Source organism: Sorex araneus, chromosome 4 (assembly GCF_027595985.1).
Source record: "Sorex araneus isolate mSorAra2 chromosome 4, mSorAra2.pri, whole genome shotgun sequence".
Classification (NCBI taxonomy): domain Eukaryota; kingdom Metazoa; phylum Chordata; class Mammalia; order Eulipotyphla; family Soricidae; genus Sorex; species Sorex araneus.
Genome location: NC_073305.1, coordinates 115,474,611 through 115,492,264, shown reverse-complemented (window position 1 = coordinate 115,492,264; position 17,654 = coordinate 115,474,611). Strand labels below are relative to the sequence as shown.

Genomic DNA, 17,654 nt, shown 5'->3' with positions numbered 1-17,654 from the left:
AGGAGTAACCCCTGAGCATCGCTGGGTGTGACCCAAAAAGAAAAAAAAAAGATTAAATGATACAGTACTGGTTTAGTTCACTTAGAATACTCTCTTCAAAGTATACCCATGTTGTACTGCGTAATTACACATACATAATTTCCCCAGTGATTAAAATTATGTCTAGTACATTGTTAAGGCTCAGAAAATATTGGATGAGCAGTTTTTGAGTATGAATAGGCTACATTTTGTTTATTCATCTGTTGTGGACATTTGTGTTCCTTTTCCTTTGTAGCTATTGAAATCAAGCAGCTCTGTCTAACCTCTGCAAATACTTGAGAACTGCTTTCAGTTCTTTTGGATATATACAAAAATGTGATTGCTGTTGTATTTATTTTATCTTTACTTTTGGGTCACATCTGGTGATATACTTAAGTTAGTCCTGATTCTGCACTCAGGAATTACTCCTGACAGTGCTTGGGGGGCCTTAAGGAATGCTGGGGATCAAACCTGATTCTTTTGAGGGGAGGGCATCAACCTTCCCCACTGTGCTGTCTTTTAACTCTTGCTGTCCTGTCTTTAATTTCATTTTGGGGCCACACTTGGTGATGTTCAGGAAGTGCTTTTGGTAGTGTGTGTGGAACTGTTTAGTACTGAGCATTAAACCTGGTGCTTAGTGGCTGCTCCTAGCAGTGCTTGGGGATTGTGTACATTGGAGATTAGACCCAGGGGTCCCAAATGTACAGCATACATTCCAGCCCCTTAAGTCATTTCCCTGGCCCTAGTTTTAGTGATTTTTTGGGGGGTGGTGGTGGTGATGCTGGTAGTGGCCCACCTGGCAGTGCTCAGGGCTGTGCTCTTCCAGATCACTCCTAGCAGTGCTTGGGGGCCATATGCTGGGGCTTGAACCTGGGTTGGCTGTGTGCTCAAGGCAAGCGCCCCACCTGCAGTGCCATCTCTCCAGCCCATGGTGCCATTTATTTATTTATTTTTATTTTAACGAGTCACCTTGAGATACAGTTCCAGACTTAAAATTTGCACGGGTACCCATCTCTCCACCCGTTCCCATTCTCTACCGCCAATGTTTCCAGTATCCCTCCTGCTACCCCCACTCCCTCTCCCCCCCCACCCCCCTTGCTTGTGAGGCAAGCACATTCCCTCTTACTCTCTCTCTCCTTCTTGGTGTTATGGTTTGCAATACAGGTACTAAGCAGCCATCATATTTGGCCCATAGTCTACGTTCAGCATGCATCTACCATCTCGAGCAAGCCCTCCAACCATCATTTACTTAGTGGTCCTGACTCATTTGTATTCATTTTTTGTTTGCTGATAATAAATTGTATTATTTATTATTATTTTGCTTTTTGGGTCACACCCGGCGATGCACAGGGGTTACTCCTGACTGCAATCAGGAATCACCCCTTGCGGTGCTCAGGGGACCATATGGGATGCTGGGGATCGAACCCGGGTTGGCCGTGTGCAAGGCAAATGCCCTACCCGCTGTGCTATTGCTCCAGCCCCTAAATTGTATTATTTTTAATTTTTCTTTTTTAATGTTTAAAGAAAGCATGCCCTGCAAGGAGTGATCCCTGAGTGCAGAGCCAGGAGAAAGCCTTGACACTGCTAGGTGTTTTCCCTCCCCCCAAATTAAAAGAGTGAAGATTAGTAATAATTAAAGTTTATAAAGCAAATTATCATATACTTGAAAACTCTGTCTAGTGTCTTTATCGCTTTTCCTTGAGTGCAGAGTTTAATTTATTTTGATATAATGACCGTGATATCATTATAAGGTCTGTGATATCTATTCATGTTCTTTTGTCATGTTCCCTTCGATCATGGGAGCGGACATAGAGCCAGGAAAGACATGTGGTCAGATGAGGATTATGCCCGTAACAAAGCCACCACTGTATAACTATAGTTTTTACACCACCCTCGCTGTGCTTCGCAGACTTTGCAGTGCTAGGGATTGAACCTGGGCCTCCTACATACAAACCTGTGCTCAACCATTGAGTGATTTCTCTGGCTGGTAAAATTTATAAATCCTGTTTGCAAAATTTTTAAGTACAGACTTTATATTTGTAAGGGGTGAGTGCTTGTCTTCCATGTGGCCAACTCTGGTTCTGTCCTGCGCATGGCCAGTTCTGATCACTGAACACAGAACTAGGAGCAAGCCCTGAGCATTGCTGAGCATGGCACAAGCCCAACTTTCCATATTGCAGTTATTGTTGTAATTAATACTGGAATTTTGGGAGTATTTCCAATCTATTTTATTTGGGTATATGTATGTTTACTGTGAAATTTCATCAAATTATTTATGAATTTCTGTATGTATGTTATTTTACTGTGTGTATATAAACTAAGGAAATTCCTATTGAAGTGTGAAGGAATTTAACTTTCTTTTCTCTTTCAAGGAAATGATTATTGACAAAGTAAATGGACAGGCTGTTCCTAGATACTTGATATATGACATAATTAAATTCAACGTAAGTACTTTTTATATATTATTTTTTTCACCGAGGCAATTGAAAGATTTTCATAAATAAAAAGTTTTGTTTTAGGGTAGGAAAAAACTCCATCATTTTAACACTATTGAAATCTTCTTGTTATTATTTACATCTCTTTATGTTTATGGCTAGTATTTTTAACATTTCTTTGTCTTTAGATTCTTTTGCTGCATCAAGTGAGTAAAGAAGGCTTTAGCTATTAATTTTTTGCTGTTTTGGGTCATACCTGAAGGTGCTCAGGGCTTATTCCTGGCTCTCCATGTCAGGCTCACTCCTTCTGGGGCTCTGGGGACTGTCTGGGGTGCTGAGGATTGAGTCTGGTCATTGGAGTGCACAGCAAGCTCCCTATCTGCCGTACTGTCTCTCTGCCCAAGAACAGTACTGCTGACAAAATAAAGTGAATGAAAATGACCAGTTTGGGGGTATTCTTACTTGATTTAAAAAAAAAAAAAGGTGAACGCAGCGGGTAGGGCGTTTGCCTTGCACGCGGCTGACCCGGGTTCGATTCCCAGCATCCCATATGGTCCCCTGAGCATCGCCAGGGGTAATTCCTGAGTGCAGAGCCAGGAGTAACCCCTGTGCATTGCTGGGTGTGACCCAAAAAGCAAAAAAAAAAAAAAAAAAAAGTGAACAAATTTATTAGCCTGCTACTTAAGAAAGCAAACAGCTTTTGAATGTTGTAGGGGTAACTTGAAGGCACAAGTGACATTCGTGAGTATAAGCAATTACTTCTTATCCTGATAACTTTTCTATTTGACACCAATTTTTTGTTTCCTTTAAAAAAATTGAATGAAATATTTTATTTACATGAAAGTATAGACAATGGTTTGAGAATTATCCAAGTATTGATTTGTTGAAGCCTAATGTTTTGCCAGTTTTCTTTTTTCTTTCGCATTTGTTTTTGGTTACATCTGGTGATGCTCAGGGCTTATTCCTGACTCTGCTCTGCACTCAGGAATTGCTCCTGGTGGTGCTTGGGGAACCGTATGGGATGACAAGGATAAAAACCAGGCAGGCTGCGTGCAAGTCAAGTGCCCTACCTGCTGTACTATTGCTTCGGCTCCTGGTTTGCTATTTTTCACTGCAGTTTCTTTTAGTAAAAAGTACATCAGGGGTACTAAAGTGCATGCTTTGCATGCTGGAGTTCTGAGTTTGATCCCCAATATCACATGGTCCCTTGCACACTGTCACAAGTGACGCATGAGGATCTGTGGTGTACACTGCAAAAATGCCAGAGCAATCAAACAAAAGAAAATGTGGCATAGTACTTCATTGTGTAGATGTACCAAAGTTTCTTTAGCTAGTCATCTGTTCTTGGGCACTCGGGTTTTTTCCAGATTCTTGCTATTGTAAACAGTGCATCAATGAACATACAAGTGCAGATGTCATTTCTACTATACCTTTTTGCCTCTCCGGGATATATTCCCTTAAGTGGTATTGCTGGGTCAGATAGGAGCTCAATTTCTAATTTTTTGAGAATTGCCCATACTGTTTTCCAAAAGGGCTGAGCCAGTCGTTATTCCCACCAGCAGTGAAGGAGAGTCCCTAAAAGCATATTCTTTTTTTTTTTTTTTTTTTTTTTACTTTTTGGGTTACTCCTAGCTCTTCACTCAGGAATTACTCCTGGTGGTCATCAGGGGATCATATGAGATGCTGGGAATCGAACCTGGGTCAGCCGCGTGCAAGGCAAACGCCCTAACCGCTGTGCTATTGCTCCAGCCCCTAAAAGCATATTAAAAAAAAATTATTTGCATGGGGAGGGATTTGGACTACACAGACTGTGCTCAGGGATCACTCCTGTTAATGCTCAGAAGACTATATGCGGTCCTGGGGATGGAACCTGGGTCAGCTCTGTGCAAGGCAAGTGCCTTTTCTCCTATACTACTACCTCTCTGACCCCTGAAAAGGAGTGTTCTGCCCTGAGTGTAATCGAGTCATTAAAGTCGTTAAAGTATAGAATTAGACATGGTGAAAGTGACAGATTAATTTTGAAGGATTGGGTTTGACAGTCCAGAGCATTAAATGGTGGTTAGCATTGTTGCTTTGTGTTGCGATGTGGAATACTAAGAATGAATTGGTGACTCCGGGTTCAGATTCTTTGAGTCAGGCATTTTAGCTGAGGTTTTTTTTCCCCTTTTGGTTGGCGCTGGTGATCTAACCAACAAGGTATGTACTCCACTGCTGAGCCACATCCCTGGCCCTTTAGCTTAGTTCTTAGGGCACCGTTGAAGGCTTTATGTATGGTAATGGTACGGTTACACTTTAATATTTGGAACGATAGCTCTTGTGTTGGTATGTATAGTATTGTAAAGTGAGACAGCTCAGAGCAGGGAGGCCGGTTAGTCGATAGTTATCGAGTGCTCCCTGCAGTCTGTTAGTGGCTGTCTGTCAGGCCTCTCTGCCTCAGAGGCGGCATGGATTTAAAGGTGAATTTGATCATCTTTTTGGTTTGGTGAAGTTATGTATGGTTTAAGGTGAAGGCATACAGCAGGAGGGAATTTAGATTAATTGTGTATATTTTAACAGTTGTTTGACGCTTGATTTTCTTTCTTTAAAAAAGTGGCCTTGGGCCAGAGAGACGGCTGAATGAGCTGAGGGTAAGTGTGCTTTCTTTGCCGGGAGGCCCAGTTCAATCCCCTGCTCTGTGTGGGCTCCTGGAGCATTGCCAGCTGTGGTCCTTACAAAGCAAAGCAAAGCAAAGCAAAACAAGGCTGTCCCTGTCCAATTTAACATAGGAAGTGTTTGAGAGAACCTGATAGGCCTAATGATTAAGTAAGAAATTTCAGGTTTTGGGCCAGAGCAATAGGACAGCAGGTTTGTTTGCTTTGAATGCAGCCGACCAGGGTTTGATCACTGGCATCCCATATAGTCCCCCAAGCACTCCCAGGAGTAATTCCTGAGTGCAGAGCCAGGAGTAACCCCTGAGCATCACCAGGTGTGACCCCAAAAGAAAAAAATATTAGGATTTTTAAACCTAATTGATGACACAGGTGGTATAGAAACCATTATCCATGGACTATGTGACTATTTATTACCATCTCATCAATGAATACCCTTTACAAGCAGTTAAATAGAGGAATCATATTCTATCTCTTGCTCATTTTTCTTTTGTCTTCTTTTGTTTCCTTTGCTGAGTAACACAGTTCACAGTTGTCATATTTCAAAAGATAAGAAAAAGTCATCCATTTCTAAGCAAGGTTGTTATCCTGTGTAAACATTATGTTGGATATGTGTTAGCTTGAAAAGTATGGATTGGAGGATGGAAAAAAAAGGATAGGAAAAAGTGCACAGAACAGTGTCCAGTTGCAAAGCAAAGAATAATAAAGGGCCATTGAGTTGATTCTATAATTTGGATGTTTGCAGTTAACTGTAGTGTTGTAGCTATATTTATATGTACCTTATAGATGGGACCAGCTCCCATTCTCAACTCATACAAAGCGTACATGTGTTTTTTATGTCATGTTCAAGTCATCTATACTATACATTTATATCACACAGTATGGATGTAAATATAATTGTGTGTATTACGTAGATGTTAAGCTTGGGGAAATAGGAACTTTATAACTATATAATTAACATAAATTGCTGTATATTAATATTTTCAGAGTTGAAGATTATGTAATTGTTTCAGTTGATACTTGTAAAGCACTTTACTACCAACATTATAGATAACTTGCTTATTTTTGTTATTTGCTTATGATTTCTTGAATCTTGTAGATTTTAATTTTATGATGTTACCAATTTATATGAATAATAAACATGATTAGTGAGTATATATTTTCATTCAATGCAAAAATCTGCATCCGTACCCACAAGCATTTACTTTTGGTATGCTTATTGCATTTTCTGTGCTGTCTTATGAATTTATTATTAAAGAAGAACTGTATGTTTTTGTGTTTAGGATCTTTCTACCACAGTCAAATCAGTGATCGGGTGGTCATGTCTGGATGTTTAGGTCACGAGTTGGATGATATGAGGGATGCTATTTTCATAGACTGCTATATGTAATGTGATACAGCCTTTAGAATTATTGTGATGTAATGAATTTTAGGTTGAATTTATATAATTATTTTATTTAATTCAGGCACAGCCAGTTGGAGATTGTGATTTTAATATTCGTCTGCAATGTATAGAACGCGAAATAATAAACCCTCGCCATGAGAAAATAAAAAATGGACTCATTGACAAAACACAGGAACCATTTAGTGTCAGAAATAAGCCATTTTTTGACATTTATACTTCAAGAAAGGTAAAGTTTTCTAATTAGTATTTGCAGTATATTATAATTCAGTTGGGAGAAGAATATAAATGATGCTTTATTGCCCAATTGTCATTAATTTTTTCCAGAAATTACTTGAATATAGTATTCTGTATAAAAATGTACCAGGGTCTTTAGTATAATACTCTTCAATATAGTTCTCTCTGAGGGTAACTTAAACTATAGGTTCCTTTCTTGTAATAATTTTTGATCTATGGATGTTCTTATCAGGTTTTCAAAAAAACTGTCTAAACAGTAGAATTATACAGTCTTCTGTGCCACAACCGATCCAGCTACACACACACACACACACACCAGTCTCCTTTTAGGCCTTCTGAATGCCAACTGTGTTTTGTATTTTTTATTAAAAATTCATTTACTTGCATATATTTATATGTGCACACATTAAAGATTTGCTTTTCCTTTTTGATTGCTTTGACACTTAAAGTACATGATGCTCAATATTCAGGGTCTCTTTGATTTTTCACTTTACAGTAGCTTGGAAATATTTCCATGTAGGTGAGTAGAGAGTGCCGCTATTAAATATTAATATTAAATATTGAACTATTGTAAAATATTTGACAATAAGGATGCATTCTTGGAAGAGGGGTGCCCATGATAGAGCATATAGCAACATATTCAGGTCTGCTGAAACTTTTTGTAATGTATGCTAGATATGTTTTTTTGTCCACTCAATTCTCTATTAGTTTTTGGATATATACCAGTAACCGCAGACAACACTTTGAGTGCTTCCTCACCCTCTCTTCTTTTCTTCCTCTCTTCCTCCTCCCCAACCTTTGGTTTTTGAGCCACATCTATTGGTACTCAAGGTTTATCTTGGCTTTCTGCTCATGGATCTCTCCTGATGGGCCGTAGGAGACCATAATGGGGTTCTGGGGATTGAACCCAGGTTGTATGTATGCAAGGCAAGGGCCTTACCACTGTATTACCATTTTAGCTCAGATGTTGTTATTTTTATCTTTGCTCATGGGATTGGCAAAATGGTATTATGAATGCTGAAGTGTTTTCACAGATGTACCTTTCTTACGTGGAATGCTAATTATTATGAGATTTGCATTTCTTTGTTATCGTTGCAGTGTGGGTGAGAGTGTCGTAGTTTTCATTGCTGCTCCTGGTGTTGCCCTTGTTGTGAGACCTGGGATTTCAGTGATGTGGGACGGTGCCAAGCAGCGTAGGACTTCACTCAATTATGGCAGTGCTCTACCACTGAGCTTAAGTCCCACTTTGATGTTTTAATACAAATTTTTTTTTTTGTTTTTGTTTTTAACTTTTTGGGTCACACACGGCGATGCTCAGGGGTTACTCCTGGCTCTGCACTCAGGAATACTCCTGGTGGTGCTCGGGGGACCATACGGGATGCTGGGAATTGAACCTGGGTTGGCCGCGTGCAAGGCAAATGCCATACCCACTGTGCTATCACTACAGCCCCTTAATACAAATTTATAACTATGAAAGATGTATTTTGGGGGTATAAAATAATAGAACTGATTTGGCTGCATGCAAAGTAAACATCTTATACACTCTATTACTCCGGCCCTTACACCTACATCTAGAGTCTGGATTATATTTGTCTCTGAATTTTGCTGAAAATTAAGGCTCCTTTGAAAATAAGTTTTTGATAATTAAAAATTATCAGAATTGAAATGAAAGATATGTTCTTGTTCCTTACATAGGATTTCCAGAAGGAGGAAAAATTGCAACTGTGCTTGTGCTGCTATTTCAAGGCAATAATTTGAAAGTATTGGGTTTGATTATTCTGGGCTGATAAATGGATTTTGTTAGAATTGACATGATACTGTCTTGTATTATTAAAATTTGAATAAAGCAATATAAGTAGAATCTCAGCTCACATTATAATCCTGCATGCATATGCCTATGTGACATTGAAATTAATTTTATTGCTGTTAGATAAAGGAACTAAACATTAGCTTGTGTTAAAGGTAGATAAACTCCAAGCTGTTTATTATAACAAAAGTTTTATTTTGTGAAACAAAACGGCAGATTGTTTCACGTAAAATGATTCCCCATCACTTTTTTAATTTTCTTTTTAAAATTTTTTATTTATTTATGTATTTATTTATTTTTAGTTAGTGAATCACCATGAGTTACAGTTACAAACTTATGAACTTTCATGTTTGCATTTTGTTTATATCCCTCCACCTGTGCCCAGTCCCCTCCACCAATGTTCCCAGTATCCCTCCCACCCTCCCACCCCATCCTTCCCGCCCCACCCCACCTCTGTGACAGGGCATTCCCCCTTGTGTTCTCTCTCTCCTTTTGGGTGTTGTGGTTTGCAACAGAGGCACTGTGTGGCCATCGTGTTTGGTCTATATTCTATTTTCAGTGCGTATCTCCCATCCCGTGCAGGTCCTCAAACCACACTTTACCTGGTGTTCTCTTCTCTATGCGAGCTGCCCCTTCCTCCAGCATGTGGGGCCAGCTTCCAAGCCTTGGAGCCAACCTCCTGGTACTTATCTCTACTATTCTTGGGTGTTAGTCTCCTATTCTGTTTCCCATCACTCTTGTTTGTTGGCCCCGCAGTGTGACATTGTTTTCTTTAGCCATCAGTTTTGGATGTGGATAACCAGCTTTCCACTGTCTGTCACTTAAGGTCCCTTTTGTGTTGTGAGGTGTGTTTTATTTTATCCACCAACTTGTTTCTGTTTACTGTATATTTCAGAGATATATTAAAGTCTTTTCTCATTTTCTGATGGTTGCTCCCCAATTGCTTCTACTTTTTTAACTGAATTGCATTGATTTGGGCAATACCTCATCATGTATGCAGAGTATGTCCCCCTGACTGATGATGGTTGCTACCTGGTCCCTTAATTTTATTCTTTTTTATTTTTATTTTTATTTTTTTAGCTTTTTGGGTCACACTTGGTGATGCACAGGAGTTACTCCTGGCTGTGCACTCAGGAATTACTCCTGGTGGTGCTCAGGGGACCATATGGGATGCTGGGATTTGAACCAGGGTCGGCCGCGTGCAAGGCAAACAAACGCCCTACCCGCTGTGCTATCGCTCCAGCCCCCTTTAATTTTATTCTTAATGTTTTTGTGGGGAAGAGGGTTTTGGCCACTCCAGTGGTGCTCAGGTCTTACTCTTGGCCCTATACTCAGGGATCACTCCTGGTGGTGCTCAGGGAACCATATCCCAGGGATAGAACCTGGGTTGGCCCTGTGCAAGGCAAGTGTTCTACTTGTCCTACTATCTCTCTGACCCGATCATGTATGTCTTAGGTAGCCCTTTTTCTTTGATTGGTGTGGTCCTTCTTAGGGTCCTCAGGAGCTGGAGTTACTCCTGGCAATATCTGATCTGATGATTCTGAGCCTGATTATCTTATGTGCTGACCTTTTATTCTTGGACCAGGAGGTGTTGGGAATCGTCATGGCTGCTCCTGACATTGTCTTTGTTCAGACTTGGGGCCTCCTACATCCAAGATATGTGTTCCTCCCCTTCGAGCTCTCTCTCCTGACCTTTTAATTTGCACTTTTTCTAGTTAGGAGTGAAATACACGCTGCTTTTAACTACAGAGTTAACTCAGGTACATTTATAAGAAAAACCAGAGAACATTACATAACCATTAAAATAATTTTTAAATGATTTTTATGCATTTTATTTTCAGAAAGGAGTTCACAACAGTTCATTACAGATAATATTTGAATACCCACCTAAACAGTGAGCATCTTCCCACCACAATAAGAGGGAAGTGTGTGAAGGTGTTATATTTCATTCTGGGACCATTTAAACCCGTATATACAAGAATACAAGCAAGTGTGTTAAAACCAAACACACGTGTGCTACTTTAGGTACATCAGTGGGCTAGAGTATAACAGCTCTGGGAAATACTTCATTGCTGTCTTCCAGGAGCTTTATTTTATAGTCTCTGGATCTTGGCCATTGATGAGATTACATGGTGCTGGGGGCAGTTTGTGGGTGTGACTGCCAAGCTACTGGAAAACTGGGGATCTGGGTGGAGGAGACCCAGTCCCAATGCAAGCAGGCTTGTAGATCTCAGCCACGGGTTCTGCATACCTGGGTTCCTCTGTTGGTTCTCTCATGGGTGAGGCTCGTCTAAGTATGTGGAGAGTGGCCTTGAGCATGGCTCAGTGGCTGGATTCTGGAGGTTTTCAGCTGCTGGGCCTCTGCTTGGGGCAGGGAGGTAATCTCAGCCTGACCCCTCCGAAGGGTCCCGGTGAAGACAGCCTAGCACAGGGTCGAGAGTAAAATAATTTTTAAGTGCTCTGGTTTCATTTGACACACTTAAACTTGTTATCTTAAATATTGATTATATTGATTTGTTTTTCTCTAGTTACTTACCCCTTTCTTCCACCTCTCATTCTGTAAATTTTTGAGATTTGAAGTTTCCCTAATGCAAGTTTCATTAATGTGGAATTTTAAAAATGCTTTGCCAGATATTTTTTCTTTACCTACCTTTTAATCAGATACTTTTTTCTTATCTGATTCTTACTATTCTATTTTAATTTTCTTTATTTATCTTAGGGGATTTGTCCTTTGAGCCTATTGTGGTTACAAAATTTTTCTTACAATTTCCTTTTAATTTTAGTGTAATTTTAATTTTAAAACTATACTTTCCAGTACTGGTGCCTGCACAGGCAAATCAATGAACAGTGGGACCACAGTGCTATAGTGCTACAGTGCTACAGTGCTATTTTCCAATGAGTTTATTAAATGTTGAAAGACTCAGGCCAGAGCAATAGTGCCAAGGCTAAGGTGCCTGCCTGAGCCTGCTGCCAGCCCCGACTTGACCCCCTCAACACCACATGGTTTCACGGGTGTCACTGGGGGTGGCCCCAGAGTCAGCCTGAGTGCTGGAACCCTGTGAGCGTGACCAGGAGGCCCAGGTGAGCCCTGGACCGTAGGCCGAGTGGCACCATCTCCTTGAGCTCTTTCTTTGACCCAGAGACAGTGTTGACTGTGGATTGTTGGAAAGGGCTCCATGGTTCCCTGAGCACTGTTTGGGGAGATCCCCTCAGAAATGTTGAACGACTCATTCAGTTCTTATTCTTATTAGTCTTTCAGGATTGTAGACTAGATTTATTTGTGTGTTACTCAAAATCCATTGAGATTCCAGTTTACATTCGTGGCAGCTGTCTAACTGGGACCATGTTAGAGTGACTGGAAGATTCTTTTGTCTTTTAATGATCATCTGAGGAGCTGGAGATTGTTAGTTTCTGGTATGTGTTGCTCCGAGATCCTTCAGTTTCCCCCCCGTGCCTCCCCCTGCCACCACCGTTTTTGCATTTTTATGTGATGATAAAACTCATATGTATGCTCTGTCTTTTTTTTTTTTTTTTGCTTTTTGGGTCACACCCGGGGTTACTCCTGGCTCTGCACTCAGGAATTACCCCTGGCGGTGCTCAGGGGACCATATGGGATGCTGGGAATTGAACCTGGGTCGGCCACATGCAAGGCAAATGCCCTACCCGCTGTGCTATCACTCCAGCCCCAACAAACCTAATATATTAATACAAATAGATTTAATTTGGGGCTGGAGCGAAAGCACAGCGGTTAGGGTGTTTGCCTTGCACACGGCCACTCTGGGTTCGATTCCTCTGCCCCTCTCGGAGAGCCCAGAGAGCCCTGCAAGCTACCAAAAGTATCTCGCCTGCACGGCAGAGCCTGGCAAGCTGCCCGTGGCATATTCTATATGCCAAAAACAATAACAAGTCTCACAATGGAGACGTTACTAGTGCCTGCTCGAAGAAATCGATGAGCAATGGGATGACAGTGACAGTGAATGATTTAATTTGGGAAGATGATTCTATATTGTAAAGCAAAATAGAAATTTATGCCAAGGATGGCATTGTCTTACCTGTTTTTCAAGTTAACGAATGCCTGACTTAATTGAAGGCAGCTAAATTCTCATGTTCTTTTTTTATTGTTCGTTGTGATGTGATGTCATACATTATGTAGCCTTTGAAAAATGCCATTGCGTACTAGTAAGAGAATGATATAAAATGCTCACTTCTTGCTTTGTATTATTATAAAAATAATTATAGCTTCATAGACCATCTGAATATGGGTCTGCAGGTCTGCAGGAAGTATTTTGAGAGTGAGGTTGAGGTGCATAAACAAGAGCAATACACCTCATTTCCGGAATATAAAAAGCTTTGGTATTTATGATCTATAGAAGATGGGGAGAATGGAAATGGGACTTTTTTTGGGGTGGGGGCAGGTGTTTGTTATTGGTTGGTCACACTTACTGCCTCTGCAGTAGACAAGGCCAAACTTTCCAATAGAAATCTCTCAGCCTTGAAGTCTGTTAGGACGTGGATTGGTTTTGTCCTGGTATGAGGCTTAAAGATTTTATCCTGTGTTTTTCATAGGCATTTCAGTAGGTGTTTGGGAAAATTTGTATCAGAGCTGTCAGAAGGGTAATATTTTAAACTAGCAAAGCCCTATTATCTGCTCTGTTTATGAAACAGCATTTTGCAACTGTTTTCTCCTTTTTGATTTTCAAGATATAGTAGTTATCAGTAGTAATAAGTAGTTGAAAAACATACTTTGAAATTTAGCTATTTATAAAACTATAAGATTGATGCATTGTACAGCTATCCTTCCTTTTCTTTCTTTTTTTTCCTAACTGACAAAAGTAATTTTCTTCTTTGGTAAACCTCTCATTTCCCAAAGGTGTTCACTTTATAATAAGGTATTAACTTCACCTCAATATGACTGAGTTATGGCTTCTCTTTGCCTCGCTTGATTCACAGTGCCACAGCTTTGTCTGGCGATCTTTATTTAGTTTTGAGGCCACATCTGCTGTACTATATCTTTCAGGCCCCTGATGTCAGGCACTCTTAAAACTGACCAAATTCTGTGACTAAATGGCTATGGCTGGCTGTTAGCCTGTTCGACTGTGGGACTAAATTCTGAGGAAGCATTGATGATTGCAAACACTTTGCCATCACCGAAACCCTTCCCAGTCCCTTGGAGAGCACTGATAAATTAGTGAGACAGGAAAAGTGAACTGCACTGGTGGACCAAGAAAAAGATTTAGAAAAACTCAATACAGCTGAATTGTGTGGTCCCCGATGAAGACTTTAAAGTAACAGTCCTATTGGAGTTCACTGAAATTAGATCCAGAGTTCTACAAGGGTAGAGAAAGTGTGAGAGAAAGCATGAGAAAAGTCACAACTGAAGCAAAGAGTGAGAGACAGTAAATTTGGTGAAATTTAATTTTTGTGTTACACTAAGGGGACTGGAGCGATAGCTCAGTGGGTAGGACGTTTGCCTTGCTGAGCTGGGTTCGATTCCTCTGTCCCTCTCAGAGAGCCGATTGGCAGAGCCTGGCAAGCTCCCTGCTGGGATGACTCTATGCAAAGCAAGCTTCATCTGTACTTTGTTCCCTGAAATATATATATTTTTTGGGTCTTACCCAGTGTTGTACAGGGGTTACTCCTGGCTTATGCACTCAGGAATTATTCCTGGCGGTGCACAGATGTTCATATGGGATGCTGGGAATTGAACCCGGGTCGGCCACATGCAAGGCAAACGTCCTACCAGCTGTGCTATCGTTCCAGCCCTGTTCCCTGAAATCTTTATGGTTTAATATACCATTACTTTCTATAAACATTCTACGAAGCTTTTAAATCCTATTATTAGAAAGAGTGAGAAATAATAAAATCTTTCATCAAATTCCTCCCCCACCTTTTTTTTTTTTTTTTGGTGGTCACATCCTGAGATGCTCAGGGCTTATTCCTGGCTCTGCATGCAGGAATTACCCCTCATCATATGTGGGGGACTATATGGGAAGTCAGAGATCAAACTCAGTATGGCTACGTGTAAAGCAAGCACCCGAGCTGCTGTAAGTCTCTCCAACCTTTCCACCCCTTTCAAAAATATTTCTGACATATTAAAAAAATGGTTTATAGCCATATTATATAAAGATCTTGTACAACATAAAAGATAGCAAGGGACTCAAACCATAAAATGGGTGAAGAACTCAGTCAGCACTTCAGAAGAGAAGACATACAGGGGCCCGAGTGAAAGGACAGTGAGGAGGGTGCTTGTCTTCTTGTTGACCAACTTGGGTCCAATCCCCGGGACCCCATATGGTCCCCTGAGGACTGCCAGGAGTGGCCCCTGAGGGCAGAGTCAGAAGGAAGCCATGAGTACTGCTGTGTGTGACCAAAACCAGAAAAAGAAAAAAGAAAACAAAAAGAGGGCGAAGGCATAGGCTGATGGCCCACACATACATGGGGAATAAACGCTTGCCACCACTTCTCCCAGTTACAAGATTTTTTTTTTTTGCTTCTTTGGTTTCCCCTCATCCCTCACCAGTCTAGAAAAACTTGTTTCATTCTTGCTTTTGCTTCCTTTGTCAGTAGAGGTGAGTTTTGAAATATAATGATGCTGAGCTTCTGGAGTTTTCCTCTGTTTTCTTTTTGTATTATTTTGGTAATATAAAATCTTTAAGCAATTCTGAGTTAACTTTTGTGCATGGTGTTAGTGATTCTCTCCCCCCCTCCCCCATTTTCTGATTCTGTTGGCTCGAAAAGGCTTTCTCTCTTTCATGTACAGACTTGGTTCCTCTGTCATCGATGCACATGTGTGTGTGGATTCAGATCTGGGTTATCTGTTCTCTTGCATTAGTTTTTGTGCTTGTTTTTATTCCAAATGCCGTACTACTTTAGTTATAATTGCTTTGTAATTTAGTTTGCAGTTGTGTGTTATTTTTTTCCTGTATGTGAAAAAAGGGAGTTAAGTAAAGCCTTTTTTTATGTTTTAAGATATCTCTTAAGGCATGTTAGAAGCCAGAAATCCTTTTTCTATTGAGGAAAAAATTTCCATACTCTAGTTTAGAAATTTTTTGGGCGGGGGTGGGAGTGATAGCGGGTAGGGAGAGGTAGATGGTGGGGGGGAGAGAAAGAGAGAGAGAGACAGACAGACAGATAGACACTTTTTTTAAATAACTTTTAGACTATGATTTACATCCAAGGAAAAACGAAGTTTTAAGTACTCACATATCTGGGTCACCTTTTCTAAATCATGGTGTATTTTAAATCAGTGTTTTATCAGGATATAATTAGAATGGATTTTATTATTGATTTTAGGAAGCTCCAATTCTTTTTTGAATATTGTCAAGTAGAATCTGAATGGCTCATAGCTTTGATATACTTAAGAACATAAGAGTAATAATTCTAGAATGGTGCTGTTTTAGGTTTGATTATGTTGCTATTCCTCAACTATACTTTATTAATAAGTCTTATTTTATATCCTGTTATTTTTGTCAAACACACCTCCATAAGCTATAGGTTTCTTCCACTAGTTTTTTTTTTTTTACATTTATTTTCACCACACTGGTATTTTTTATTTTTATTTATTTATTTATTGCTTTTTGGGTCACACCCAGTAATGCACAGGGGTTATTCCTGGCTCTCCACTCAGGGATTACTCCTGGCGGTGCTCAGGGGACCATGTGGGATGCTGGGAATTGAACCTGGGTTGGCCGCATGCAAGGCAAATGCCCTACCTGCTGTGCTATCCCTCCAGCCGCATCTTCCACTAGTTTTATTCAGCCCATTCCACACACCCCTCCCTCCACCCTTCCCATCACAGTGATCTTCATTTCTTTCTCTGCCCTTTGTCTCCCTCCCTCCCTTCCTTCCTTTCTTCCTTCCTTCCCTCCCTCCCTCCCTCTTCCCTCCCTCCCTCCCTCCTTCCTTCCCTCTCTCTCTCTCTCTCTCTCTCTCCCTCCCTCCCTCCCTCCCTCCCTCCCTCCCTCCCTCCCTCCCTCCCTCCCTCCCTCCCTCCCTCCCTCCCTCCCTCCCTTCCTTCCTTCTTTCTTTCTTTCTTTCTTTCTTTCTTTCTTTCTTTCTTTCTTTCTTTCTTTCTTTCTTTCTTTCTTTCTTTCTTTCTTTCTTTCTTTCTTTCTTTCTTTCCTTTCTTTCTTTCTCCATGAGAACAGTTACAAAGCTTTCCAGTCTAAGTCTCGGTCATACAATGATCAAACACCCATCCCCTCCCAGTGCACACCCTCCACCACCAAGAACCCCAATATGCCCCCTCCCCCTCCCCCACCTATGTGGCAGATGATTTCCACCTTACTCTCTCTGCTTTGATCACATTCAATATTTCTACAAAAGATCCACCATTATTATTTGGAATTTCCCCCAACATTCAGACCTGCCAAAAGGGCATCATTAGACAATTTATTTTCTATTGCTGATATGAAGAGCATTTTGGATTTCTGATATTTTAGTAATAAGTCTGGAGGGATTTCTGCCAAAAGTCACTGGGTTCCGAGATTGGTTTGTGTGCCTCTGGGATCATGACCGTTCAGGAGCCAGGAGCCGTTCGTGGGCGGCAACTTGGGTCCTTGTTGTAGTGTTCAGGGCCTAGTTCGGGTGGGGAGAGGGAGGGGTTCCACCCCTCACCTCGTGAGGCCCTGTGTGTCACATCACTGCAGTCATCCCCTCCTGTCATACCTGTCAGTCATACCTGGCTGTACAATAGGCTCTGAAAAGGTGGCGGCCATTGCACCACTGGGGAGAAAAGGCGGAAGGGACAAACACCTTTCCCCAACCGGGGTGGCACCGCACTGTAGTTTAATGCTCAGTCCAGATGTATTTCTGCCAGAAACCGCTGGTTTCCGAGATTAGTCTGTGTGCTCTGGGATCATGGCCGTTCAGGAGCCAGGAGCCAGGAGCCATTCATGGGCAGCTACTTGGGTCCTTGTTGGGGTGGGGAGAGGTTTTCTTTTCTTTTTTATTTTTTAGTGTGATCTTAGAATTTCTCATCATATAGGGACTATGAACCATAGCATGTATATACCTATATATGCTGTATTAATATGTACACTGCATGAGCAAAAGAGTGGGATTCACGAGGCTTAAATTGAATTGATCCTTCTTGGGGAAAAATTGTA

The 17,654-nt window shown here is 41.0% G+C and overlaps 1 protein-coding gene across 2 annotated transcripts in view; it reads left to right on the top strand.

The window, feature by feature from the left end:
- RNGTT (RNA guanylyltransferase and 5'-phosphatase) overlaps window positions 1-17,654 on the top strand; it is a 244,803-nt gene that overhangs the window by 82,399 nt on the left and 144,750 nt on the right. For both annotated transcript variants that reach the window (XM_004605660.2, XM_004605659.3), the window contains exons 10-11: window positions 2,391-2,462; window positions 6,568-6,732. In XM_004605660.2, coding sequence (XP_004605717.1) covers window positions 2,391-2,462; window positions 6,568-6,732 — 237 coding nt within the window. The remainder of the gene's footprint in view (window positions 1-2,390; window positions 2,463-6,567; window positions 6,733-17,654) is intronic.